The 26,897-nt window shown below is 44.9% G+C and overlaps 1 protein-coding gene across 5 annotated transcripts in view; it reads right to left on the bottom strand.

The window, feature by feature from the left end:
• Cadps (calcium dependent secretion activator) overlaps positions 1-26,897 on the bottom strand; it is a 449,091-nt gene that overhangs the window by 144,395 nt on the left and 277,799 nt on the right. For all 5 annotated transcript variants that reach the window (XM_057770611.1, XM_057770615.1, XM_057770612.1 and 2 more), the window contains exons 9-11: positions 20,444-20,510; positions 12,912-13,020; positions 6,621-6,833 (exon numbers count right to left, since the gene is read on the bottom strand). In XM_057770611.1, the coding sequence (XP_057626594.1) occupies positions 6,621-6,833; positions 12,912-13,020; positions 20,444-20,510 (389 nt within the window). The remainder of the gene's footprint in view (positions 1-6,620; positions 6,834-12,911; positions 13,021-20,443; positions 20,511-26,897) is intronic.

Below are 26,897 nucleotides of genomic sequence, written 5' to 3'. Positions count from 1 at the left end.
GAACATTTATTCCAATGCTAGCTACATCTAACTCTTAGTAAGACAATTGCTTTGAGTAAAAAAAGAAAAAAATCACATCACAATAGAGATTATTTGGTCAATAATCTAAAGTTAAAATAACAAGTGCTTTGTAATTTTCCCTATTGCAATTACTATATTTTCAATGAATTGTCCTGTTATGACTTTTATAGTCTCAATTAATTAACTTTATATTCTTTAATATATGAGCAGAGATAAATTTTCTATATTTAATTAATAATGTATCTTACTGACCCAATAATACTCAAACAATTAGGGAATAATCTGTTGAATGTCAGTCAATAAAAATGAATCTTCGCTTAATATGTTCTTGTTAGCATGGGTTATGGAACTTGGGAATATTTGGACCTCACTTACTACAGAGCCCTTTTAAGAAGCCATTTCATCTTAACAACAAGGAGAACGATTTGTGGTGTGCTGCAGGCCATACACATTAAGTGGATGTTGAATTAATCTTTAGTATTGCATTCCTGCAATGTAGCAACTGCAAGTTGACAATAGAAGATATAGCAAAAATCTCATAAAATAAAACCGTAGAAAACCAGGCAAACGACTATTAGAAAATCTACTAGGACAGCAGTGCATTGTGCAAAATACATGTCAATTCGCTCAGAACAGAGTTCACCCGGTCATCCATCCTCTCGTTCTAGAAACAAAATAAGCAGAGTCCTCACTCCCACTAAGTTCCCGCACTATAATAAGCTTTTCAGATGCCTCATCAGACATTCCAAGGAAGGGAAAGTCAAATCAAGTATCTTCTGGGAGTGGTGGAAAAGATCTGTCTGCTAGCCAGGGGTACATTTATGCAAAATAAAAGAGAAAGAAAGGGAGAAAAAAACAAATTAAAGAAAACAAACAAACAAAAGGAATCAGAAGAAAAGACTACTGTAAAGTGGTCAGGAGGAATGGTATGACCTACAGTCTTCTAAATTAGCATTCAGAGAACTCAAATACATATTTGCCTGCTCTCTTGACCAAAATGTCTTACTCCCTCTAATGTGACGTTTTTCTCACAGTATGTTTTACGTAGGCAGCTTGACCCTATATGAATAAAGGAATTACAGACTCTCTTTGGCTGAAGTTTTAAAATAATGTTTTCCCTAGTTTCCAGAAGGTTACATTTAGAAAAAATTAATAGAAATGCAAAAAAAAGCGGTAGAGGTTATTGTTGTCATTGTTCTTGGGGGAGGAGTAGAACAGCATTTGAGAGGAGAATTCAAAATCCTCCTGGGCTCCATAAGATCCTGGACTAGAAACCTTTGTGAATAGAGTATATGGACTTATGCGTGTCTTTAATTTGTCATTGTTGTGTATGGACCATGTATTACAGATCTGCATGCAGAATCAGTCCTCAGTGGGTTTTACTTGAGGTATACCAGTAAGCCAAGTTGAATGAGCTCTCTAATGCTCAAATGATGCATTTACTTTATTAGTGGTAGCTTGCAATTTCAAATATTGCTCAGGTAAGATCATTGGGTTTCCTGCCTCATCTTTCTATCTGTCTGGTATCCATGGTGAGCACAGCATTGGTAGCTGACCGTCCTAATCTTTGGAATGGGGAAGGAGAACCAACAACAACAACAACACATCACTGTGTCAAAGTGCAAAATGATCTGTTTTCAGGCATTGAGCAGTTGGGTAACTATGGATTCCATGAAACAATGGCATTGTTGGCCATTTCCTTGTAATAGTCATTAATTATTCTCGGAGGGAAAAACATCAGAAGTTCCTGGGTGGCTTTACTCAAAAGTTCATTTGATGCCAATATGAAAGCCAAGGAGAGGAGGCAATTATGCACACATGACATGCATCCTAGCTTCAGTATGGAAGCTTACATTTCCAACCTAAGGTCAGGAAAATAACATGAGAGCTCATACTACAAAGTCTAGACATGAGGGAGGTCAAAGAGGAGAGAGGAAGCACATTGCAGGTGTCAGATAATCGAGTCAGGATTATCTGAGCTGTGCTAGCTATAGGGGAGCACTTACCCTTCAGTCCAGCTAGAAGTTAGCAGGGTAAGAAGGAACAAACCAGAATAACATAAAGACTAGCAACAAGGCTCAGGAAAGCAGACAGGAGTTCTAGCCTAAAAGCTATCGTTCTTGGGTTTGAGCAAAGATTGCACGAGAAAACTTAAAGTAAAACAAAACAACAACAACAAAAATCAACCTCCCCCAAATCAACGGTAATCGAACTCCCTCTAACTGGTTGAAGATTATCTTCGTGGTGATAAAAATAGAGCAGTTCTCAGCAACGTCTAACTCGGGGTGCATGTTGTAGTTAACAGTAGTTAGTTGAGAAACAGACATTAAAACAACTAAATGCAAGCACTATATTCAGCAATTATTGACCAAATGGCAAAGCTTAACATACCTTCCTTCCCCAACCCACACCGAATGAGAATTGTATTATTTCTGTATATTGTTTCTCTAATACCCACTGACAGGGATAAGGTATCTTTTATGAGTAGCTACTGGCACAGTGAACTGTGGCAATACTCAACTCCAGATTTGGGCATAGCCAAAGTGTGCAACACTGGCCTTAGAAATTGGAGACTTAGAAGTATTTGTTTAAAAACAAAACAAAACAAACAAACAAACAAACAAACAAAAAAACATCTTGTGGAACTAGGTACCACCTCACAAAAAAAAAAAAAAACTTAACTAAAATGGAAAAAAATAAATCAACAACATACATAGAAAATAAAAACCACAGAAGAACAAATGGTCTGAGAGGTTGACAGGGACCTCCCCAGACCTTTGCAGAGTCACAGACAAACGAATGAACAGCAGGGTCTATTGGCCCCAGGTTTTTTCAATTCCGTATCACTCTTTCTTAGATGTGTCTTTTCATTTCAAAATTGAACTTTTGAAATTAAGAAAAAAAAAGTCAACTGCCCCCAAGAAGTCAGTTAAACTGAATTTGGAAGCAGCCCAAAACACAGATTCTCAAAAGTCTCCCAAACTGTAAAATGTCCTGTTCTCCAGATTCCTTGGAATAGACAGCGGCAGGACAAGATTGGAGTGTTTCTTAATTTCTTTTCTGTCCCCCAAACACTTCTACGTGGCTTCTCCTTTCTACGTGGCCTCTGTTGGTTGTGTAACTCTGACGCAGTGATCACCCTGTGAAGTCACTGGAAAGTCTTTAAAATCGGTTGCTGGCAAGAATGGGCAGGATTTTCACAAATATTCAGAACCAAGATTTAACTAGGCGTGTGCAGTCAGGTAAGCAGCAGTGACCTTGACCTTTTGCAACTTAAGGAAACCTTTTTAAAATGCAATACTTGATTTTCTTTTACTTGCTCTTTTTTAATCTTTTCTCCCCACCCCACCCCCTTTCTTCCTAGCTAGAGAATCTGTGCTTGCGTTCATCTGTGAGATGAAAGGTAATTAAAGCAAATCAACCCAAGGTAAGTGAATGGCCAAGGTTTACTATTTAGAACTACACTAGAATTAATATTTTCTTTCTCTTGCTGTGTGGTCCTCAGTGACCAACACAGCTTTAGTTTGCCCAGTACTGAGGAGTTCCGGGTACACAGGATTGGATCCTACAAATAGGGAAGCCTCAAGCAAATAAGGGTGGGCTTCCCATGCACACACACAAAGCTTGTCCTGTTTGACGGTGATGGTTTGAAATAATACAGGCAGCCATGCCTGTTCTGTGGCAAGTTCCACAAAGTCTTATGAGCCTTGCTCGAAGCCACCCTTTGCTGTATGTGTGCTTGCCAGGCAGAACTGCCTTGTGACGCCATGGAATGCAAAGCCCCGGTTCCCTTTCTGATCTTCCCTGTTGCTTTTGTTTTAGCCTTAACTGCAAAGGCTTAAGGACTGAAGGAGGGCTGGTTACATCTTCTCTGGCTTCCTTTGCTGGTTTCTGAATTTGGGGAACAAAAGCACCCTGCCTGTCCTGTGGTTGCAACAGACAGAATCTGAAGCAATGTGTGTGTGTGTGTGTGTGTGTGTGTGTGTGTGTGTGTGTGCTCTCCTTCACTGACAATGAAGCAAGAGTAGGGCCGTGGAAATCAGCATCACTGGGTTGCCTTTCTCACAGGGCCACTATGCACAGCCAGGAAGACTGGGTACCGCACAAGCAAATGAGTGTCACATCTTTTACTGTGAGAAAAGAGCCTCCTGGAGTGAGCAATTGGAATGGTTGCATGTGGTGGCCTTGTTCTTCAAGAACCAGGTGGCTCTGAAGGCACCTCACACTCTCTGAAGGCCCTTCACTCCTAGGCAGAGCTTAAGAGGTCACCAGAGAAGGTGAATTATCTCTAGGTTCTGATCAGTTTTATAGGCATATCCTATCTCATTTGTCTTGACTACCTTGTATATTCTATACTGTAGACTCTACAGGGATGAGTTTCTTATCCTCCAGTCCTACCTTTCAGGATTTCCTGGAAGACACTTAGAAGATATTTCAAATGGGGTTGTGACATGTATTGAGTCACTGTGCACTTTGTTGAATCCTATGTATTGGTTTCCAAGGACCTATCCTTCAGTTTTAGAATGAACTGTATCTTGTCTACATGGGGACCTGGACGGTTGGACCTCATGTGTTTCTATGAAGGCTTATTCATCTTCACCAGCTTCTGTGGGTCTTTTAAATTCTTTTGTGGGAGTGGCACTAGGGTCTTAGGACAGAGCCTCGCATGCTCCAAGTACATATTCTATCACTGAGTGACATTCCCACTACCTTTCCCTATGACACTCGGTATTTCTCTTCCCTAGATTAGTGAAGACATGGAGGGCCAACCGCAAGCCATGCAGCCATTTCTTACTGTAGGTGGATGGCAGAATACAGACACAGGGTGCAAGTGAAATGACCTCAGGAGAATCGGAGATCATTTGGAAAGAAGAGAATTTTCCAAATATCATTTGAAATAGCTCTTTCATGAGGTTGATTGGAATGGTGATTATAATTAGGATTTTTCTCATACAAAGATAATTCAGGACGAGGGTGTGGCAGGTAATGTTAGTTCCAGAGATGTTAATAGAAGACTGTTAGGCAGTGAAGGGGAAGACCCTGTCCCACAGATGCCCTTTATTTAGATATCAAATAAATACGGGTTATGCCTTATGTCACTGAAGATCCTAAAGAATGCAGTTCAGGGGTATTCCTGCAGGGTTATCCCCTCTGCCCTGGCTCCAAGCTCATGTCTTCCTTATTCTTTCTTGGTTTTCTATGTGGAAAGCCGCTGTATGCTGTTATTTGTCAGGTTGCGCTAAGGAGTGCCTCTTCTTTAGGAACCCACTGGAAATAGAACTGGCAGCCCCCACTGGATAGCCTGCCTCCCCCAAAGGCTCTTACCCTTGTTAGTTAGAAATATCCACAGCAGTGAGACTCGCTAAAAGCTAATTTCCCTCCATAGTTTCTGCACCTGTAGAATTGTGGCAGGAGCAACAGTGGAGACACTGTACAAGCATCCCACGGAAGTCCTGCTTTGCGCTCACTGCACGTGTCTTCCCCTCTGCCATCCTATCCGTGCCTCCTCGATCTCGAAGTCAACTCCCTACCACTTGAACTTGAGCTCTGAGAAGTCTTCCTTGACTGTCAATTTGCCTGCTGCCCTTCCCCTCCAGTCCTGATCTGGTGAGTGACCACTGTGTGACCGACATCTGTCGTGGTATTTGTCTCCTTTGGGGGGTGACTTGTGGGTGATATGGACATCCCCTGGGATGCAGATGCTGTAAGAGCAAGGGCCTCATGGGACTGCCTCCTTAGGATGTCTCCTTGCTGAACAAGTGCTCACTGACTCTGCTGAAAGGGGGATTCTCACACTAAAATAAGAATCCACCATGACAGCTGCTAGGCGGGACTCGCACCGGAGGTTCCCCTAGATAAAGTTGAAGACCTCTGTGCGGAATAAACAACGGGTCTGTAAATCTCTCATTTACTTTTCTTTTGAAAATAAATGTCTTTAAGAAGCCTCTGCCTCTGGCTTTCGCCTTAAGCTGGGTTTAGAAGTATTGGGAGAGAAGTGCCCACACTTTGGGGCAAACAGTGGCAGGACAAGTAAAGAGACACAGGCGGGGGGAGAGACTGCAGAAGAACTGGGGGCTGTTTTTGGGTCTCCGATATTTCTGCTCAGAATGTGATTTTAGGTATCGTGGGTTTTTTTTCCCTACCACTGCATGTGCTAATGTCATCATTTATTTTTAAATGGTTCTAAATTGCAGATTTAAGTTTATTTCAAATCGTCCCTATTTTTAAATTCCTTTTAATAGGAGGAGACGAAGCAATGGTATACGGAATCTACCATACTTGAGGGACTCAAACAAATACGCATTTGGCTGTGAATTCCAAACTCTCGGGAAAACCAGAAGATAGGCATGGACATAAAATATACATTCCTTTGTTTAGTCCTTGGTAGAGAATGTCAAGTATTGCACTTTAAAATTATATCATCTAATATTTCGCCCCAAGTTTTGACCTGCATTAGCTACATGCTCCTAGCAAACACAATTTTGGAATCTTTATATATATACATATATAAGCAACTAGGTTTTCTCATTCAACCTGGGAAGATTTACTTTACAGAACTATTTTTTGTTGTTGTTTTAAGAAATGGCATATTTACTTACAGAATTGCGAGATGGGGGCGTCCAGCTGAGGAACATTTCCACCCTTGGCGTTGAGCTTCTGCACCTGGGTCGGGGGCACAGGTTTGTGCGACTGTCCCGTGGCCCGGTACATGGCTTGGACCCACAAGATACGATCCTGCTCGTCATCGCTTGCAAATATCACCGTGTCTCCTTCTTTGACGGCATTGAAGAAGGCTCGGCCACCCTCCAAACCTGCACGGAAAGGAAAAGCAACATCAGCAGCGCTGAGAAAATTCCGGCGGGGCGCCGTCCTTAGAAAGCAATCGTTCCAGCTTTTCTTTGGGCCGGAACTGGGAGGAGCAATTTATCCGACTCCCGGACAGGGCATCTGTGAACTGCTTGGCCACTGAGTAGGGCCAGGGTAGTAAAGTAACACATTAAGGTGGGCTCATGTCTTTCTTTGGCTGGAGGCAATGTAATAAGCAGACTGGTTAAACACCTGCCTAGAAAACACTTGAGCCTTACCTCATATTGAAAAATAAATCACCATTATCACCCCTGCCAACCATCGTCACCAACGCCATTACAACAATGGCTTCTTTTGGTCCCTTCTCCCCTCAGCTACTCCTGATCTTTGTCCTAACCCTCTTTCCACCTGTGCAGAACTGGATCCATCCAGCTCAAAAAGTACAGCCCACAACCTTTGGGCTAGTTTTGATTCTGTCATTAATTTCTCCCATGGGCACTGAGATGCTGATATGACTAGCCTTGGGTCACCAGCATGGGGACTTTTCTGTTGTCACTTGTGCTGGCTTCTGAATGTGGCTGTAATTACCTTGAATAGTGTCCTACCTCAGTTGGCCACCTCCAGCCTCATGCCCTAGTGTCAGTTCTCAGTATAGAACCTAGTCTGTGCTTACGACAATGGCTCATGCTATTTCTCTGCTCAACGCACCAGAGGCTCTGTCCTACTGAACTAAAACCCCAGGTTCTGCCAAGGTTTGCAATGCACCTCAATTGATTCTCTGCTACCTGCAGGCTCTCCTTTCTTCTTTTCATGTATGCACTTTGTGGCTGCACGATTCACACCCCTCCTCCTACTTGTCTTTGCTTGAAAGTACCTTCTTAGGAGGTCATCTTTGGCTTCTATCTCTGATAACCTAGCTCTGTTATCTTGACTAATTTTTCTCTATTATTCTTTTTAAAAAAGATTTATTCATGGGTGTACGTGTGTGTGTGTGTGTGTGTCTGTGTAGTTGTGGTCCCACATACACATGGGGACCAGAAGAGGATGTCAGATCCCCTGGACCCGGAGTTAGAAGTTGTATGTTGCTCTATGTGAGTGCTAGGAACCACATTCTGGACATCCGGAAGAACAGGAAGTGCTCTTAATCATGAAGCCATCTCCCAGCCCTCCATGGATCTTAACTAGTTTCTAGTAAGCTCCATAATTTACTTTGCATCATAAGGACAAAAGTTTTATCTGATATAACCTCTTCCATTTCTTGGTATCTAGCATAACGTATGGCACAAAGCAGGTGCTCAACAAATACTTATTGAATAAGTGGCCCTGGTGTTTCCACGGAGAGTTCTCAAGGTAAGTGTTCAGGACAATGGAGATAGACACATCTCTCTGGGCTTAGGCCAAAGACAGCTCAAGTCCATCAACATACTCCAGAAGCCCGTGTTTTCAGTGAGTAGGTTCTCTAGCCAGGCCGAACGTTCATATCTTCATCAGTGGGGCATGTACCATAGCCCCACTAGCGGAGAGCCAAGAAGCTCATGAATGGCTAGCATCTCTGAGTAGCCAGTGAAGACCAGTCAGGAGCCTGTCTGCTCTAATGCTGAGGGCTATTGTTGTGGCCTGAAGACTTCCTCATTGTGCTCACTGTGTCAATTCAGGCGTCATTTCTACACTGTGGGGATTTTTCATTTATAATGGCCAGGGGACAGGGGCAATAAATAGCTAGCTACCTGTTTTTTTTTTTTTAAATTACACTTATATGTCTTGTGTATGAACATACATATCTACGTGCAAGTGTCTGTGGAGACCAGAGGAGACCATCAAATTCCTTGGAGCGGGAGTTAGATTTGGTTGTGAGTCACCCGATGTTAGTGCTGGAACCTGAACTGTGGTCTCTCTGCAAGAGCAGCAAGCACCTTAACTGCTGAGTCATCTTTTCAGCCCCAGCCACTTCTTTACAAAGAGGATCAAGTGTGACAATATCAAAGTGGCCCGAAGAAGGGCTTTCTGATGGTTTTTATCCCGAGGAGGTGTTTACAATGGTATACAATGCGTGGTCTAGGAAGAATAGTACAAACTTAAACTGGGTACCCAGTGAGCCTCAAGGAAGACACCATAAGAGGGAAACTTTCAAAAATAAGGAAGAACTTTTTTTTCTTTTAAACACTGCTTGGCCCATTATATCTAGCCTCTTCTTGGCTAATTTTCACGTATTAATTTAGCCCATTTCTAATAATCTGTGTAGCACCCCAAGATGCGCTTACCGGGAAGATTCTAGCCTACATCCATCCTGGGTCAGAGCTTCATTGTGTCTGCCCCAGAGAGAATAAGGAAGAACTTTGAGGGACACCTCTGTCTGAGAAATGAGAATCAAGGAGCCGAGACAAAGGGTGGGTCAACACGTACCTGCTCTCATAGTGACATTGGAAATATTGCCACCATGCTACAATCAGTAGACAAGAGGGTTGGCATTGCTTGAGAGGCCCTTCCCATGGCCGCAAGCCTCTCCACCCCTCGGGCCTGTTGATGGACATGGGGCAGGATAAAATTTCTGAAGCAATGGTCAGAAGGACATTGGAGGATACATTTAGAAAGCAGGGAACCTTCACTACTGTAATCACTCAGGGCAGAGAGAAAAAAAAGGGCTGTTCCCTAATCTTTATTTTACTCACCCAATAGCCCTATGTAATCTGAATATTATTATTCCCATTTTATAGGTGAGGAAACTGAGTCCCAGACAAGAGTACAAGTACCCACTGGATACAAAACTAGCCTGTAAGTGTAGAAGTAGGCTCCTAATGCACTTCTGTCTGTTTGGCATCAGAGCCAAGGAATTCAACCATGGACATATTTTGAATGGCTATCATTTTATTTGGAGACTTAACTGTGTAAATGAGAAACTGTTATCTATTATCCAAAGAACCAGAGAAAAGTAAAGGGGCAAATTTTCACTCTGAGCTCTAAAGGGGCAGTACACAAACCAACCTTATGGCTGTCCATCAGGCCTCTGGGTCAGCATGCTAACACTGTCCATCAGTCTTCTAGGTCAGCATGCTAACACTGTCCATCAGGCCTCTGGGTCAGCGCGCTAACACTGTCCATCAGTCCTCTGGGTCAGCATGCTAACACTGTCCATCATTCTTCTGGGTCAGCATGCTAACACTGTCCATCAGGCCTCTGGGTCAGCATGCTAACACTGTCCATCAGGCCTCTGGGTCAGCATGCTAACACTGTCCATCAGTCCTTTGGGTCAGCATGCTAACACTGTCCATCAGGCCTCTGGGTCAGCATGCTAACACTCTATCAGGCCTCTGGGTCAGCATGCTAACACTCTCAACAGCCATCTGGGTCAGCGTGCTAACACTGTCCATCAGTCCTCTGGGTCAGCATGCTAACACTGTCCATCAGTCCTCTGGGTCAGCATGCTAACACTGTCCATCAGCCCTCTGGGTCAGCATGCTAACACTGTCCATCAGTCCTCTGGGCCAGCATGCTAAGGCCCCTAAACAGGCAAGTGCCTAGTATACAGGAATCCCCTCCAAGGCTTTGGGAAGTATGAGGAATAAGCTCTACCTCTTCCTGGCTCCTCAGTAAGGACCAGGGATGTTTGAGTAGCACTCTCTAATACAGAGTTAAGGGGCTGGGGTCTTAACTCAGGGGCTGGGTGTTTGCCTAGCAGGTACAAGACCCTGGTATCCAACTCCAGCATCATAATAAAACAAAAAATTCTGAGTTAGAATTTTCTTAGGACAAGAGAATTATCAAATTTCCACTTTCAACCAAATATTATCAGGAAAATAAATACGATTTAGCACAAGAAAAGGCAGAGAGAAGCAACCATTGCTACCCTCAAGAACACAATCAACTTTCCACTTACATCTTTCATAAGACATTACATCTCATGGGATAAATGTGGAAACAAGAAAAGAAGCTTTAAGTCTATGCACGCAGGATGGAGCACTGGCCGTGTAGTTAAAAGCTCTTGTGATCTTGTAGAGGATATAGGTTCAGTTCTCAGCACTTAAACAGCAGATCACAATCATTTTTAAGCCCGTTTCCAAGGGATCTAAAACCTCCTTCTGGCCTCTGTGGGCACTGCATGCATGCGGTGTACTTACATACATGCAGGCAAAACCTCCATATACATAAATTAAAAATTTAAAAAGAAGAGAATATTCACGTGTTGCTCCTGTGTGTGCAATAGAAGCCCTGATGTAATCTGCAAATCCCCTGGTAGCTTTGCTTGCACAAGACAAGTGCAAGGTGACCTGGGCTCGTCCCAGGTCCTGGCTCCACTCTCAGAGAGACTGTGATCTCCCCAACCACTTAATTTAAAGAGAAGGCTAACGCTTCTGATCCCTCTCCCTGGGGACTGTGATGGGCACTTAGCATGGGTACCCAGAGAGTAGAGTCCTGGGATGAGATGGCATCGGTACCCTCCTCACCCTGGCCTTCTGCCCCCCACCTCTGAGACATGTGTCTCAAGCACAGCTGAGTTTACTTTTTAAAAAGAAATCTGAGATAAGAAACTTGATAGGAATGCGAACCACCACACAATGCCCCAAAGGCTGGCGTTTGAATGCAGAATCCTGTCCTGCGATGTGGTGTAGAATTGCTTGTTTCAAACTCCAGTTTGAAAGCCCATTATGAAATATAACCCACTATAAGTTCATTATGAAATTATATGTTCATTATGAAAGCTTCTGGACAAAAATGTGAACTCAGATCTTACAAAGTCAGCGCTCTACAGTGGCTTCCATGGCAGGATGCAGTAACGAGAGAAACAGGAAAGGATTTGACAGTTTGAATACCCCAGGGCCAGGGATTTGAGGGGACCGATGTCCCTAGATGGGAAGGGGTCAAGTCTTCTGGCATGTTTTTGGGTTAATAACCCATAATACCCCATCTTTTCTCAAACTCCTTTTTTTTTAAAATCTTGTTCTTTTCTTCTTCTTTTTCTTTCTTTTTTTTTTTTATTTCTGTGTATTTTGTTGCACGTGGAAGAGCAATATGGGAGTTGCAGAGAAGGTTTTGGGCCAAATGATGCAGTGTGGTTGGAAAAGCCTTGTGTAGATTTGGCATAGAAATGAACTTCTCCGGGAGAGGGCTGCTTGTTGTTCATTAATATGCTGAAATGATTTCGCACGCCCCCCCCTCCTCGTTCTTTGAGACTGATTTCTATTCAGCTTTCTGGGAGAAAAATAAAATGGGTACGGGGAGAGGTGCGATGGAGCAGGATGTGGAACGCACGCAATGTAGAGTTACGAGAAATACCACCTCTTGCAAGGCTGTCTTCACTGCATAAGCCCAGGCGCTTCGACGCCTCTCTCAGAGAGGTAACTTCCAAGGAACAGAGGAAGTTTCTTCCTCAAGTTCCATCCGCTAACCTTGGGTGTTCCCGGACTCTGTCCAGCGGGCATCATGCACAGAGGCTTCTCTTACACACCAAAACACAACGACACACACTGGGGCCCGAGAGGCGGCACAGCTAGGGATTTAGGAGTTGACTCTGCTGGGGTAGCGCTTGTCATGCAAGAGTGAGGACCTGGTTTCCAACACGCGTGTAACAGCTGGGCTTGTACCTGTGAGCCTAGTGCTGGAGGGGGTGGAGACTTTGGCATGTGATGGCCAGCCCTCCAGCCTAGCCAATCACTGAGCTCCTGCTTCATTCAGCAAGAGAACCTGTCTCAGACGATAAGGACAGCCATTGAGCAATACACCTGACTCCCGACTGCGGTCTTCACATGTACACACATATATACTCATATTTAGATGGACATGCACCCACACACCACACAATCTCACACAAATGCAGTCCCTGGTATACAGGTATATATTCTTTTTCCCTGAATATTTTTAGAACCATGCAATAGTTCATCACTGTGTTCCCAGGCATGCATATATATAAAACACACACGTATGTATATATACAAAATGTGTTTTCTTTCTGCTTCCAACCAGAGGCTCTCTGATGTAGCAGCCTACTGTCTTCTAGCATGGACCAAGTATCTGACCGACATAAGCTTGTTGCTGACTTGAGAGAGATGAGCATGTTGTGGGGTCACAGCCTAGGAATGGGCGCGTACCTGGCTGGGGGTCAGTGTAATCCACGGTGTAGCCGTCCAGCTGTAGGAGTTCCTGGGGCTCTGCTTTCTTCTCGCGATAGCTGCACATGGCAAAAGTGTACTGGCTGACCTGCAGCAAGAGAAAGCAGACCGTGAGATGGTCCCAGAAACGCTTGCCCCTGTAGAAAATGTCCCACATCTAACTGAAACCCTGGTCCTCCGCTGTCTCCTTCTCATTGTCATCTGACAGTGGCCCACGAGGGTTCAAGGGGTTCACATGTGGCATGCATGTTAGAGTCTCTCCTGGACACTTAGTGGTGCTTGGGAACGGTCAGGTATCATCATTACTGTTATTTGGCTTTCCTTTTTGCCTTGAGCGTGCGCATGCTCGTGTGGGTGCAGACGTACATGTGTGCATATGGGGGGTACATTTACATGTATGTGAGCCTGTGTTCGGGGGGTCTAAGGTCAGCCTCAGGTGTCACACATGAGGAGCCATCCACCCTGTTGTTTGACACTGTTTTTGATCAGGCTTGGAGGTCAGGCCAGCAGGCCCCTTTTAGTGTGGATTCTGGGTGGTCTCTCTAGCCTCTCATTTACTCTGTCGAGACAGGTCTCCCTATATAGCTCAGTTTGACCTTGAGTTTCTGATTCTCCTCCTTCACCTTCAGAGTCATGGGGTCACACTGTACCCCACCACACCCCACAAATGCTGTTCTTACAATGATTGGGTTGACATGCACACCTTGGTGTTCTGTTGTGGCACAGAGCTGACCGAATGGCAGCAGTTTTAGGAGTATTCCCTAAAATAATCACGGCCGGGCTGGGCCTACAATGCCTATAGCTAGAGTAGAGATATAGTAACAGGCTTGGCTGGAAGTTAGAAAACAGAAGGTAATTTCTTTAGAGCTGTCTCAAAGGCTGGGAAGACGGCCTGATGGGTCAAGCACACAACATGCTAGCACAAGAACCGGTGATTGGTTCCCTTGAACTCATGGAAAGTCACAGCGGGTGTTGTGAATCTGCAATCCAATGTCCCTATGGACAGAGAGCAGCAGACACAGGTGATGTCCAGAAACCCACAGGCCAGCCAGCCTGCCCTACACAGTGAGAAGCAATAGGAGATCCCGAGTCAAACAAGGTGGGGGTCAAGGACTGACCCAAGGTCGCTTTTTGTCCTGCACAGTGGCACATATGTGTATGTGCTCACAAAATGTACGCTCTCTCCTCTTCTCTCCTTCTCTCTCGCTCTCTCTCTAGTTCTCTCCCACCCATATACATATGCACTTCTTTTGCAGATATATCTCAGCATCAAGTTTCTCATTTTGTCTCTGACTACCTACAGCTATCGAAGGGGCGCTTGCAGCTACATGGTAAAGTCTCCCCTCCATCACAGACAAGCGCAACAGTGACACGCTGTCACAAGCAATGAACGCTCGACTGCTAGGTGCCAGTCACAGGCGGGCGTCCCCAGCCCCCGATGGCATGGCCGTTGTCGCTGGTGCCCTAAATGGCAGCTCTCGCTTTACTGGGATTGGCATTCCACGTCAGTGCAGGGTGGCACTCCGAGCTCCAGGCCCGCCTTCAGGACCCTGTTGTCATTGTGTATCCAGAACTGGTGAGGATGCTTCACTTTTCTACATCTGGCCTGTTGGCAAGGAGCCTGTGGCAAAGCAGGCCTACCCCTATTTTCCAGCCAAGCTCACAGGCACATTTACCATCATCCGAAGATGTCAGACGCCTGGGTGAAGGACTGCCACATCCCTCAACCCTTACGTCCCTTTATTGGAAGAGACATTTTCTAAAGCAGATTCTGAACCCAGCTAGGGACAAGTTAGTCACCTCCGCAGCGAGACTGGTCTCTTTTTTAATGGCAATTAAGAAACTGGTGTTTTCAGGCCCCACGATGTGCTGCGCTGTCCCGAGTCCTGAAGGTTCAGAGTGAGAGGAAAGGGAAGGCATGCTCACGTAGCTGGTTTGTCTGTTGCTGCCCTCTGTCGGCTCCTCGGGAGAATTTTACTACCCAGTTTGGGATTCTAAAGAATGGACGGATGCACATCTCCCCACCTAAGGGATATGAGGCAAGATTACAAAGAAGAATTTTCATAAGGGAATATGAACTAGTTCCTTGGGAAGAATGTCCCAAATCCTCTTCTCCTACAACAGAGGTCTGAGTGCAAATGGGGGGTGAGCATAGAAGCTGTGTCCCCACCCGTGTCCTGTAAGCTCTCATGCCTTTCAACCTCATCGTTCTTAGCTGTGCTGTGCCCCTTCCTTCCTTCACCCCCCTCCTCCCTTCTTCCTGTCCTCTTCCGTATCCCCTGTGTATCACCTTGTTAGTGGGTAGTTATTGAGATTTCCACACTATGTGTGAGGCTCACACAGATCTTACTCCGTCCATCAGTGTGCCTAGCCAAGTAGCTCCCATGTCTCTGGCATCATCATGCAACTCTAAGGTGGGTTTGCCTGTAGATGAGGCCCTTGAAGGAGTACCGTGGATCTATTTGAACTTCTACAAGCAAACCGTACCACATAACAACGGGCATTTGCTAAAGGAATCTGACAGGTGGGGAATACGTGTCAGCTGTGATGTCCTTGTGTACCCTTTACAGGGTGTCTTCAAGTACAGTACCAGGCTATCCCATAACAAATTCTCCACGACGCCCCCTCCTGGTGACATCTGGCAGGAGACACGGCTAGACCACTCCTGCAGAGATTTAGACCAGCTATTTCACGTGACGACGGGAGACAGGGCAGAACTTATCAGTGAGATTAGCCAGAAAGGCATTGATACTCACTATAGGCACAAAACGTAGTGCAACAAAGAGAAGTGATCTCAAAAGGCAAGTTTCTACTACTCCTGAACCCTTTATTTTTCCCTGTCCTGGTTCAGTGGCTCCTTCGCGGCAGCTCTGTCTGCTGCTGCCCTCTTCTGGCAGCACTGATGACTGCAGCCTGAGATTCCTTGCGGACTGAAGCAGTGCGACTTGGCAAAGAAAGGAAACGAAACAGAACCCAAACTAAACAAGCCTGAGTTGGCTCATCGGGAGCATTTTTTTTTTCCTTTAGGGCTTGACGATTGACTTTAGGATTCAAAGGATGGGAGAATAGCCTCGGAATAACTCCAGTTCGTTTCAGATGAGCCTCATTTTCCCCAGAATGCTTTGAGGCCACTAAGGAGCTAACGCAGATTTGGGGTCTTTAAATTTTTTAAAGCCGCCACACCTCACTAATAGAAAGCTATTCTCAAAGGAATGCCTGTTTCTCCTTAAACTGTGAATGTCTTTCATTTTGAGTGGTTCTGGGATCAGACTTAAGTTCTCACACATTCTAGGTTAATGTTCTCCATGGTGCTGCACCCCAGCTTGGTATTGATTTGGATAAAAAGTTAAGGAGACAGAAAATACTGCTGCAATCATGTCATTGGCAGAGTCTAGAAGGTGCTTTGAGAAGTCAGAGAGGCCACTCCGCAGAGAGAGATTTGATGGCTTTGAGTGACCAGCACAGGACTTACAGGGTCCTAGCTCGCGTCAATGTGATCTTTAGTAACGCGAAACTCTGGGCAGAGTTGGGGATGGGCTACTGGATTTTTGAGGCCTTGATCAAAGTTTTATTTTGTTGGCTACTTTGGCTCATTTCCTGGTGCTTTTAAAGTAGAATAAGGCTTCTAAAGGAGCGAACAGCCGTTGTCTACTTTAGCTTTGGCTAATTAGTATTGGGCTGGGGAAAACTCCAAATAGGCAAATCATTTGAAATCTGACCAGTGGACTCAGACCTGGGCTGAGCCGGCTGGAGCAGGAGTTGGGGGTGGCTCAGAGGTAGAGGAGGGGAGAACCAGCTACAGACCTAGGTCTGATCTCCCAAGCTGAAAAAAAAAAAAAAAAGACAAACAAAACACAAAACACATCGTGAAGTTGGGTGTGGTGGAATAAAGCTGTAACCCGAGCTCTTGAAGGGCGGGGGAAAGAAGGTCTCGTATTAAAACGCAAGCTAGACTACATACAGTGAGAGCCTGTCTAAAAGTCTAATTGCCGATCAGTTAAACAAACCAAAACAGAAACTGAAAAGGGCGAGCGCTAGAAAACTGGTAGGGCTTGTTTCCTGTCATTTGTGACCAGGTTGTAACCGTCTGTACGTCCTTCAGCGTACTGTGTGGAAACACACTCGCACACAATTATAAACCACTGGACTACTTACACGTCTTACAATTCATTTGTGAGATTAGCCCATTTTAGTAGTGTATCTCGGGGGGTTATTAAAACATGGCCAACCAAGCCATGTCATGTGCTCTTACTAGATATCTTTAGTGTCTTCTCTGAAAGCTGGGATAGTGAGAGATTTTAGTCACGATGTCTGTAGGAAACCGGAGACAGGATGCGGTTTAGGAATTACACTGTTTAATGAAATGCAAAGTAAATAAACATCCGGATAGTTTGTATGCATGAATCTCTAAGACTTCAGTTATATAAGGCAACTGTAGCCTGAAGACCTGGGCTGTGCTTTGTGGTTGGCTGCTAGTTCGCCACCATCTTTAAAAATTTTTAAATTGATTTTATGTGTACAGATGTCTTGTGTGCATGTGTGTCTGTGCAGGATATACATACATGATCGCTGTGGGGCTAAACAATGGTGCGAGATCCCTGGAGCTAGAGTTATGTATGAGTGTGAGCCTCCAGGTAGGTGCTGGGAATCGAACCTGGGTATTCCGAATAGCAACTAATTCTCTTAGCCATTAAGCAATCTCTTTGCCCCATCAGCCTCTATCTTTGAACAGGATACTAAAGCTCTTTGAGCCTCTGTTTTCCCCAATGTTAAATTTGAAGAAAATCTGTACTAGTATAGAAACCAGCACAGACCAATGTCAAGAACTCTTTGTAAACTTCAAGGGATCATAGAAATATGCCAATATGATCACTTTTAGAAGAAATTTGAAATACAATTTGGCAGTACTGACATGGGGATGAAATACTTTGAAGAGGAAGAACACAAAATATCCCCCATTTTAAACCAGAAGTAGTGTGCACATTGAAGAAAAGCAATACTCTTTTTGACACAGGTTCTCATTTATCACAGGTTGGCCTTGAACTTGCTACTTAGTCAAGGATGGATTTCCGATCCTTCTGTCTCCAACTTCCCAGGTTCTGGGCCAACTATGACTCTACCAACTGAACTATATTCCCAGTTCCAAGAAAAATATCATGAAGATATAAGCGGAGTAGAGATGAGACTTTCTGATCTAGAATGGGCATGCGTTTCCCTTGCCTCCTATACTTCTACACTCAGGGCTGGGCTTCTGAGTGGTGCTCCTTGGAACTGGTGCCTTCCTAGCAACCTGTGATTTGTCCACACTGTACGCAGTAGGAGTGAGGAGGGTCCTTCTGGTCCTTGCCACTCTCCTGCAGACTGACAGTGAGTCTCAAGGAACCCCTTGACGCAAGATGCCCAAGACTCATATTCCTTTCACTGGCGGGTAACAGGCTGCATATAAACTTACGGGGCTTGCATCTCTTTGCCATGCTATCTGCATAGAATTATCCATTTAGCTACCGTTACTCTCAGTTCAGTTGTCAACAAGAAGTCCTGCATTTAGGAAGCCTGTAGACAATTCCACGAGACCAAGAACAGGAAACTGATGCCTTCATGCGGGTCTCCCTGTCACCTTTGTGATAAGGAGCAGACATGTGTCACCTTCAGAGGCCATGGAGACTGGTAGAGATGAAAGGTCTTGATTGGGTAGGGAGGGGCTGCTACCCTAATGGCTTTCTAAAGGCAGGGATCACCCCGCACTCATGGAAGCCTCCTGACATCCTCAAGTGCATCTCGCCTGCGCTCTAGAAAAGCCATAGCACCTCAGACGGCCTGTGCCCTTTATACTTTTCCAAAGTCAGCATGCGACTTTTTTTTTAAAGTCATGGTGTAATTCTCATCTCCTCTTAGAGGAAGTCTGTGTGTGAAAGTTCCAGAGCATCTGTGTTCCAGTTGCACAACCTAGAAAAGCCATTTTCTTCTTTTGAGTTAAGCACACGGCCTGCTGACGCAGCTTCTCTGACATTTTCTCCACAGTTCAATTTGCACAACCCTCACTTTAGTTTCTGCCCCTAAAGTTTCTTCTTCTAAAGAAAGAAACCAGCTATTCATGTGTGTATACATGCATGTGTGTATTCATGCATGTGTGCGCATGCATGTATGTGTGTATGTAGATGTGCATTGCAGTCATGTGTGTATGCATGCATGTGTGTATATATGCACAGGTGTATACATTTATGTGTGGGTGCATGCATGTGTGTATGTAGATGTGCATTGCAGTCATGTGTGTGCCTATATATGTGCACTGGAAACCACACATGTGCCTGGAGCCCAGAAGTCGATGTTGAGTGTTTTCTGTAAGTACTTTCCGAACTATTTTTTGAGAAAAAGACTCTTATTGAAACCTGAGAGGGCCAGTTCACCCAGACTAGCTGTCCATTGAGCCCCAGAGACCTTCCCATCTCTGTTTCCTCAGCACTGGGATTACAGGCAAGCCATGCTCCTGGCTTATTTTTCTTTGTTCTTTATTTTTATTAGAGTTCTGGGAATCAAATGCTTATATGGCAAGCACTTTTCTGACTGAGTCTTCTCCCCATACTGAGGCCAAGGGCTTCTAAACATTCATTCATTTCAAAGATTCTCAGAGAAAAGTCATGCATTGAGTGAAGGACTCCTAGGCACTCAGAATGCAGGGAGACTCCATGTCTTGTTTACTCTCTGGGAAGATGGCATCAGCTACTGCCTAGACCACAGGATCTGCCCTTTCTCAAAATCCTCCGACTTTGCCAGGAATGCCTCTCTCTTCCTTTCAACAAACAGCTGCTGACAGCTTCTGTAGACATTGAGAAGGTATGTGAGTGTAGTGTAGGCAGCAGAGAAGCTCCTACACATGCGTCGGAACCCACCTTGCCCTGAACCAGCACAAAGATTTCAATGGAATGCCTGAGTAGGTCTTCAGGCAGAGGCCCAACAACATAGCGTTGCCAAGGACTTTCAAAGTCATTTCGAACTGTTGCCACGCAGTGAGATACAACACAGGTATTGCTCCAAACACAGTCAAAGACCTCGGGAGCATGATTACAAGGTGACTCACTTTATGGTGTGTCTCAGTATTCAATTAGCATTTTATGGATTGAGTGTGGTTTCCGTGCCCTCGTGGGAACTGTAAATTGGAAGGCGTTAGCGACAAATTTCCTTGGCACACAAACCAAACAAACCAACAGCAAAAGTGTTGGGGAGGCTTTTTGAGGACATATCTTACAAATCCATGGGACAAAATTTACATGCACCTGGGAGAGCCAAGTTATTGTTTCTCCATGAGCAACATGTCATTGGTACCCATGTGTGAGTCAACTTCCGCGTTTGGAAGATTTTTACAGGTATGGGAGAGAGAACTTTCTGTATGGTTCCACGAGTCTCTAAGCTGGAAAGCATTGTGGCCCTTGGGGCCTCCAGGTGTCATGCCTTAGTGTGCACTGATTCTGCTGTACCTGTCTTACAGATGGCTCTAAAGGCTGAAGGGTTACCTGCACCAGCACGAAGAACCTCTTCTTCCATCGCTTCCACACGTTCTTACCGATGGTCCATAAGTACCTGTGGGGAAATGAAAGACCAGAACTGCATCAGTACCCAGGGAAAGGCACTGCTAGCATACTTACCGGGGAAACTAGACCTCACGCACCAAGAAGCCTGCGAGCCCAGGATTGCACCCAGACTTGAAAGCTGTAAAGAAGAAGCAGGTGGGATTCATGTTTACACAGAGGCGGAATCGTGGTCCCATCACACTTGACTTCTGTTCCTGGACTGATTTGAAAGCACTTTGGGAGAGGAAACTCTTGGATTGTTATAATTATGAGCTAGAAGATTTTCAGGCAGGGAAGTTCCTGAAAGACTATGCCCAAGCCAGAAAGGAAGGCAGGCAAGGCAGGCAGGGAGGAAAGGAGGAAGGAAGATGAGAGAGGGAGAAAGAAAGGAAGAGGGAGGCAGGGAGGGAAGAAGGGAAGGAGATCTGGGGACAGAGGGAGAGCACAAAATCTCACATGGTCAGATCTTATCATTCACACAGGTAAACCCCTCCCCTTGTTTCCTTTTGCTTTTCTGGAAATGCAGCATTATTATAGGAAGTTCCCAGTTAATATGGAATGTTCCCCTGCTCCCAGCCCCTTTCTACACATTTCTGTTGAAGGAAATTAATCAGTATATCTAAACAACGAAATAAAAAGGAGAGGCGATAGTGTAGATACAGAGGTCAGAGAAGTCTGGAGGTGCCAAGAGTAATGTGATGCTCCATCTCACAGACCACTCAGTAGCCACATGATTGGCTGCCTGCTACATGGACCTTGATCAAGAAGCAGAGGATGGAAGATTCAGACTCAAGGGAGGGGACGTTGGGTGACCTCCAAATGTGTTAACTTCCATCTTGCAAAGATGAACCAGATGACTTTTAAATCTATGCTTCTGGAAACAGACAGGGCCTTTGCTTTGGAGCAGAAGGAAAGCAACTCAGGCACAGGTTTTACCGCTGACAAATTTTAAGGATTCTCTTCCAGGCCTTCAGACCAGAATCCCTGTGGTAACTCTGGACCCACTCTGTTCCCATCTCTAGTCCATAGGTACCACTGGGTTCTCACCTCCTTGAATGCTCCCTTCCGCCTCATTCTCTGTACACCCTCCCCCACCTTTCCTTGCTAACATCTCTCTGCTTATGGACGCCTGCAGAGAAACCTAAGGGGCCCCAGGCATGTGGGAAATTCCCATTCAGTTCTTGAGAAGAACACAGACCTTACCACATAGGGAAATCCTGCTGTTCCTTTCCTTACTGAAATGCTGTCAGTGCCCCCCAACATACCTAGATCACATGAGGGGAAGCCACAAACTCTGGCCTCTCACTTGCACGGCTCATCACACACTAACCTAGTTCTTGCAATTGTCTGCCATGAATGAAATCATTTTGAAAGGAAACTTCGTAACATAGGCTTGCTATACTCATTATACAAAACATACTAAAACACAATAATTCTTGTGTGGAACACTGAAATGCTCTTATATATTATATATATTATTAATTTTATGAATGTACTTAGTCCAGGGGGCAAAGACCATCTTGGACCATGATGGAATCCCTATCTGCTCTCCATACTCTTGGCCTCTGCTCCAGACATTACGCAGGAGTCACGGGGTTTTCTAAAAGGTCAAATCAGGTCATAAGCTTCTCATTCTAGATAGCATAGAAGGACCTTAGGCAAGGCTTTAGGCAAGGGTCCTATTTAAGATGCTCACACCAGCTGCAGGTGGAGAAGGTGTTATGCACAGTGAGGGAGCAGAAGAGAAGATGAAGACGAGAAGGATGAGGAGCACAGATGAGGCAGAGTGCCAGCTGCACGGCTGCATCTTGGTAGCCCTGCGCTATGGCTGGTGTCAGATCAGTCCCTGGTGTTGCTGTAGATGGCTTAGCTGACCCCCTTGGCACTTCTGCACATCCTGAAACCAGGGATCAATATATCCATGGCATTTGTGAACATAAAAGGGAGGTTCAGTCAGGGCTCAGGAGAGAGAGGGTGGTAGGCAGACACTGGCATTTAGTCTTCTGTTTCTTTTCCTGTCAGTCATTCAGAGAGGTGGGGTGACTGGTTTCAAGTTTGCTGCTGTGCTGCTGGGAGGATTCTGTGAGACAAGACTGATGAAGTATAAACATGAGTTCTGATGCTGGCTGGGGATGGAGCTCAGCTGTAGAGCGCTTGCCTAGCATGTGCAAGGTCCTAGATTTCATTCTCGGTACCATGATAGATAGATAGATAGATAGATAGATAGATAGATAGATAGATAGATAGATAGATGACAGATGGATAGATAGACAGACAAAAAATATATAGATGTATGTATGTATAGATGGATGGATAGCTAGATAGACTGATGATAAACAGATGGTAGATGATAGATGGATAGATAGATGATAGATAGATGACAGATAGATAGATGGATAGATAGACAGAAAGGTATGTAGATAGATAGATGGATGGATGGGGAAAGATGGATGGATGGATGGATGGATGGACAGATAGATAGAAAGATAGATTGATAGATGGATATATGGATGGATGGATAGATAGATAGATAGATAGATGATAGATAGATAGATAGATAGATAGATAGAAAGAAAGACAGATGTTCCCCTCATAGACTTATATTTTAATGCTAGGTTCCCAGTTGGCGGTTTGGCAAGGCTGTGGAATATTCAGGAGATGAAGTCTCTCTGGAGGAAATGGAACACGGGGCATAGGTCCCATATCTTGCTCATTCTCTGCTTCCTGAGTGCAGATGAGAGGTTACCAAGGAGCCTCCCTACCTGCTGCTGTGCTTCCCTGCCATGGTAGCCGGTATCTCTTTGTTAAGCCAAAGAACACCCTTCTCTCTTAAGGTGGTTTTCTTAGGTTATTTTATTGCAGCTTTGGCAAAGAAACTAGGACAATAAATCAATAAAAATAGATACAGAGCAAATGTTGTCCTTGTTGTAAAGAACCTCTGTGCCCAAAGAATGATAGTCACTGCTCCTGAACTTGGAGCATCTTTGGTCTGATGTACACAAGCTACACAATGGTCAAAGAGTGAGGCTTGGCCTGTCACTCTCCTCTTTTCCAGAACCGTGTCTAGCAGCCTCGAACCCTCCTCATCGTGTCTTAACTGTGCCTATATACCCATTCAGCGAAGCACCCAGCTACCACATAGAATAATCAAGTTGCGGTTTTCGTAGAGAATTTAAGGAGTCCATTGGAATCCGCATCAGTAGGTTCCCCACCAAGAGCAAATAAATGTAAATGTTTTACTACGGAAATTCTCCATGTTGGAGGGGATAGGTAAGTTTACCCCAGTTGCAATTACACTGTGTGTGACTTGGGAGATGGCTCAGTTAGGTGCCTGCCATGAAACATAAGAACTGGAGTTTGTTTACCCAGAACCACAAACAAAAGCAGGGTTTGGGGGCATGTGCTTGTAAACCTAGCCCTGGGGAGGCAGAGACAGGCAGATCCTCATGGCCTGTTGCCCAGCCAGCCTAACATAGTGGGTAAGCTCCAGGCTAATCAATGGCAGACCTTGTCTTAAGAATAAAGCAAGGCAGACAGCTCTAGAGGAACGACACCCGAGTGTGACTTCTGGCCTCTGCACATGTGTGCACTAGCATCCTCTTTCATATCCACAAATTACACAGTGTATACACACACTGGAGAATTGCTTGGTATCCCACAACTGTGTAGAGATTTTTGATTTTGCATACTAGGTAAATACATTTACATTTAAAAATGAAAAACAAATCCCATGAATTGTGTTTCTAACTGGAGAGGAGTTTCTGTTTAAAGGCGTCTGAGCGAAAAGCTGGTGGGGTCAGAGGGAATTCACAATTCTCCTTCGGAAAGGACCAGTTGGTTTGCGCAAGGATGGGGCACTCCCTCCGAGGCTTGCCTTGGAATGGATTGCTAATGTGGCACATGCCAGAAGGTGTCAAAACTGAGAAGTACCAAAGGCCACAAGGCACCCTGTCTGTCTGGTGAGCCCATGTTGTTCTCCCCCTGAACAGAATGCACAGTACCTGAGGCAGATGGGCGCTGCAAAACTCTAGGCACACAGGTGGCTTCCCACTTCCCAGCATATTGATCCAATGTGTCAGCATTCACGTTCCGAGGCTTTCTTCAGGGTGTCTGGGAGCTTGGGCAGACCATCAGATAAGCCAGCAGCCCAGGGCATAGTGAGCAGAAGCCCGGCACAATGCTTAATGAACAGAGCTCCATTCCTAGCACATATTAAAATTACAATGCCACAGAGCAAAGGCTGAACACACACACACCAGTTACAGGCCTTTCTTACATCTCGGACTAAAGGGGACACCTCAGAGGGGATTCTGGTGCTGCCGCTAGCTCTCCTTGAGTTAGTTTCCTGAGTTACAACATGGAGATAACATGCTTCGAGACTGCAAAGACATGCATGCCACGCATACACGGGTGCTCCTGTTCTACTGCCAGCAAGAGCAACAAGGAATAGGCTCGATGTGAGTTTACAGTAAGGTATCACATCTGGTTTTGGAGCTCTGGTTAAATTTTGTATCATGGTTTCCTTGTACTATTTTATGAAACCCACATGAGCGGGTCACTGATATCCCCGTCATTTTCTGAGGGCATCTGAGTTAGAGGTGAGGTCCGAGTGAGCTACAAAGGACCAACAAAGCCCAGACAGAAGAGGGTGGAGAATCTGAGCTGCACTCATTGCAGAAATCCCCCATCATAGAGTCAGTGATGATCCCCTGCCTCAGCGTCCCTCTGTTCTGCGACTATGTGGGAGGGCAGCAGTGTAGCAATGCCTGTAACATGCGTGCACATACACACACACACACGTGTGTGTGTGTGTGTGTGTGTGTGCATGCATGTAGCTTTGGCTCTTGCAGCACCATAATTTTCATAGGTGCTAGGATCTTGGCTCTGTCTCTTAAGTAGCATTCACACTTATCACCAAACTCACGCAGGGCAGGTGCTCCTGAGTACCTAATAGTGAAAATGTTTTATTGTGTATCCCCCTCCAGGTTGCCTGGACATGAGCATCAAGTGCAGAGCAATGGCATACTCCAGGATCCTCTGCCTCTGGGTCTCTTACACGGGAATGGTGGTGCTGGGTGGTCTAGATGGGGAATGGCCAGAAGGAGGGGTGGTTGTCCTTGTGCTCCTCAGGAGTCTGTGCCCTCAGTGCCTGATGTATCGAAAGAGGTTATAGAGCAGGTATCTTGAACTATTTTATGATCTTTAAAAGTCATTTAAACTTATTTTTAATTGACTAATAAAATAATATTTATGATACACACATGCACATAGAAATGCAATGGCTAAATAGAACTAATTAGCTTTCTACTTTACAGACTCTTGACTTTTTTAATGATGTGAATACTTAAAGTCCACTCTCTTAGGGATTTTTCAGTAGTGACAATGTGTTTTTTAGCCCTGATCAGTATCTTGCACAGCAAATCTTTGGAACTTACTTCCTTTTATTAGAGGATAATTTCTTCTTAGAAGAGAGAAACAGAGCATAGCAAACCCCAGCACTCCCACTGGATACCATCCCTGCAAAATAAAGAAGAACAGGAGGCCTGGAAGGCTACGGCTGAATAAGCCCTTATGAAGTGTTGTAGTGGGAAGAAACATGGGGTGGGTAAAGGTCTAAAGAAAGTGAATCTTTGTGAGTCAGGACCAGCCTGGTCTATGAAGTGGGTTCCAGCTCAGACAGGGATACATAATGAGGCCCTGATTCAAAAACAAACAAAAAAATTAAAATACCTCCCCTCAAAACAGTAGGCAGTAGGAATAGCCACTACCACCTCCTCTACTAGCACCACTGCCCCTACCAACACCATCATCACCATCTCCCACCTCAACTACCATTGCCATTGCCACCATAACCACCACCACCTCCACCACCATCATTATGTCACTACCATCACTGATTCTTTTGTGTAGCTATAGCTCATGCCACATTTCAAAACTAGCCATATATAAATTTCTACACGCAGTAATTCCTTTAATCTTCACGGTAGTTCTATGAGGCCAGTTTTGTGGTTATCTGCATTTGTTGTGTGTGAAAGGAAGTACAAAGAGGATAAGTCCCTTGTCTATAGCTACTGCTCACTGCCTGCAACTCTCCTTAGCCATTTCCCCTTATTAAGAGGAAATGTGTAATAAAGAAGGTAGAACAGAACCCTAAACATATTCAATTAATCAAAAGAGACAGGAAAAACTGAGGAGGCAAGGACATAGAGACCAGATGTGACAATGAGATAAAAAAAAAAAACAACAACCAAAAAAACCAGCAAGATGACATGGCTCAGCCATCAAGACTTTGCTATGGAATCCCCGTGACCTGAGTGCCACCCACAAGTGTCAGGGCAGAGGGAGATTTATCAAATCCTAGAAGCTGTCCGTTGACCTCCACATGCATGCTGTGGCC

Source organism: Chionomys nivalis, chromosome 5 (genome assembly GCF_950005125.1).
Source record: "Chionomys nivalis chromosome 5, mChiNiv1.1, whole genome shotgun sequence".
Taxonomy (NCBI): domain Eukaryota; kingdom Metazoa; phylum Chordata; class Mammalia; order Rodentia; family Cricetidae; genus Chionomys; species Chionomys nivalis.
This window is presented reverse-complemented; position numbering and strand designations above follow the sequence as displayed.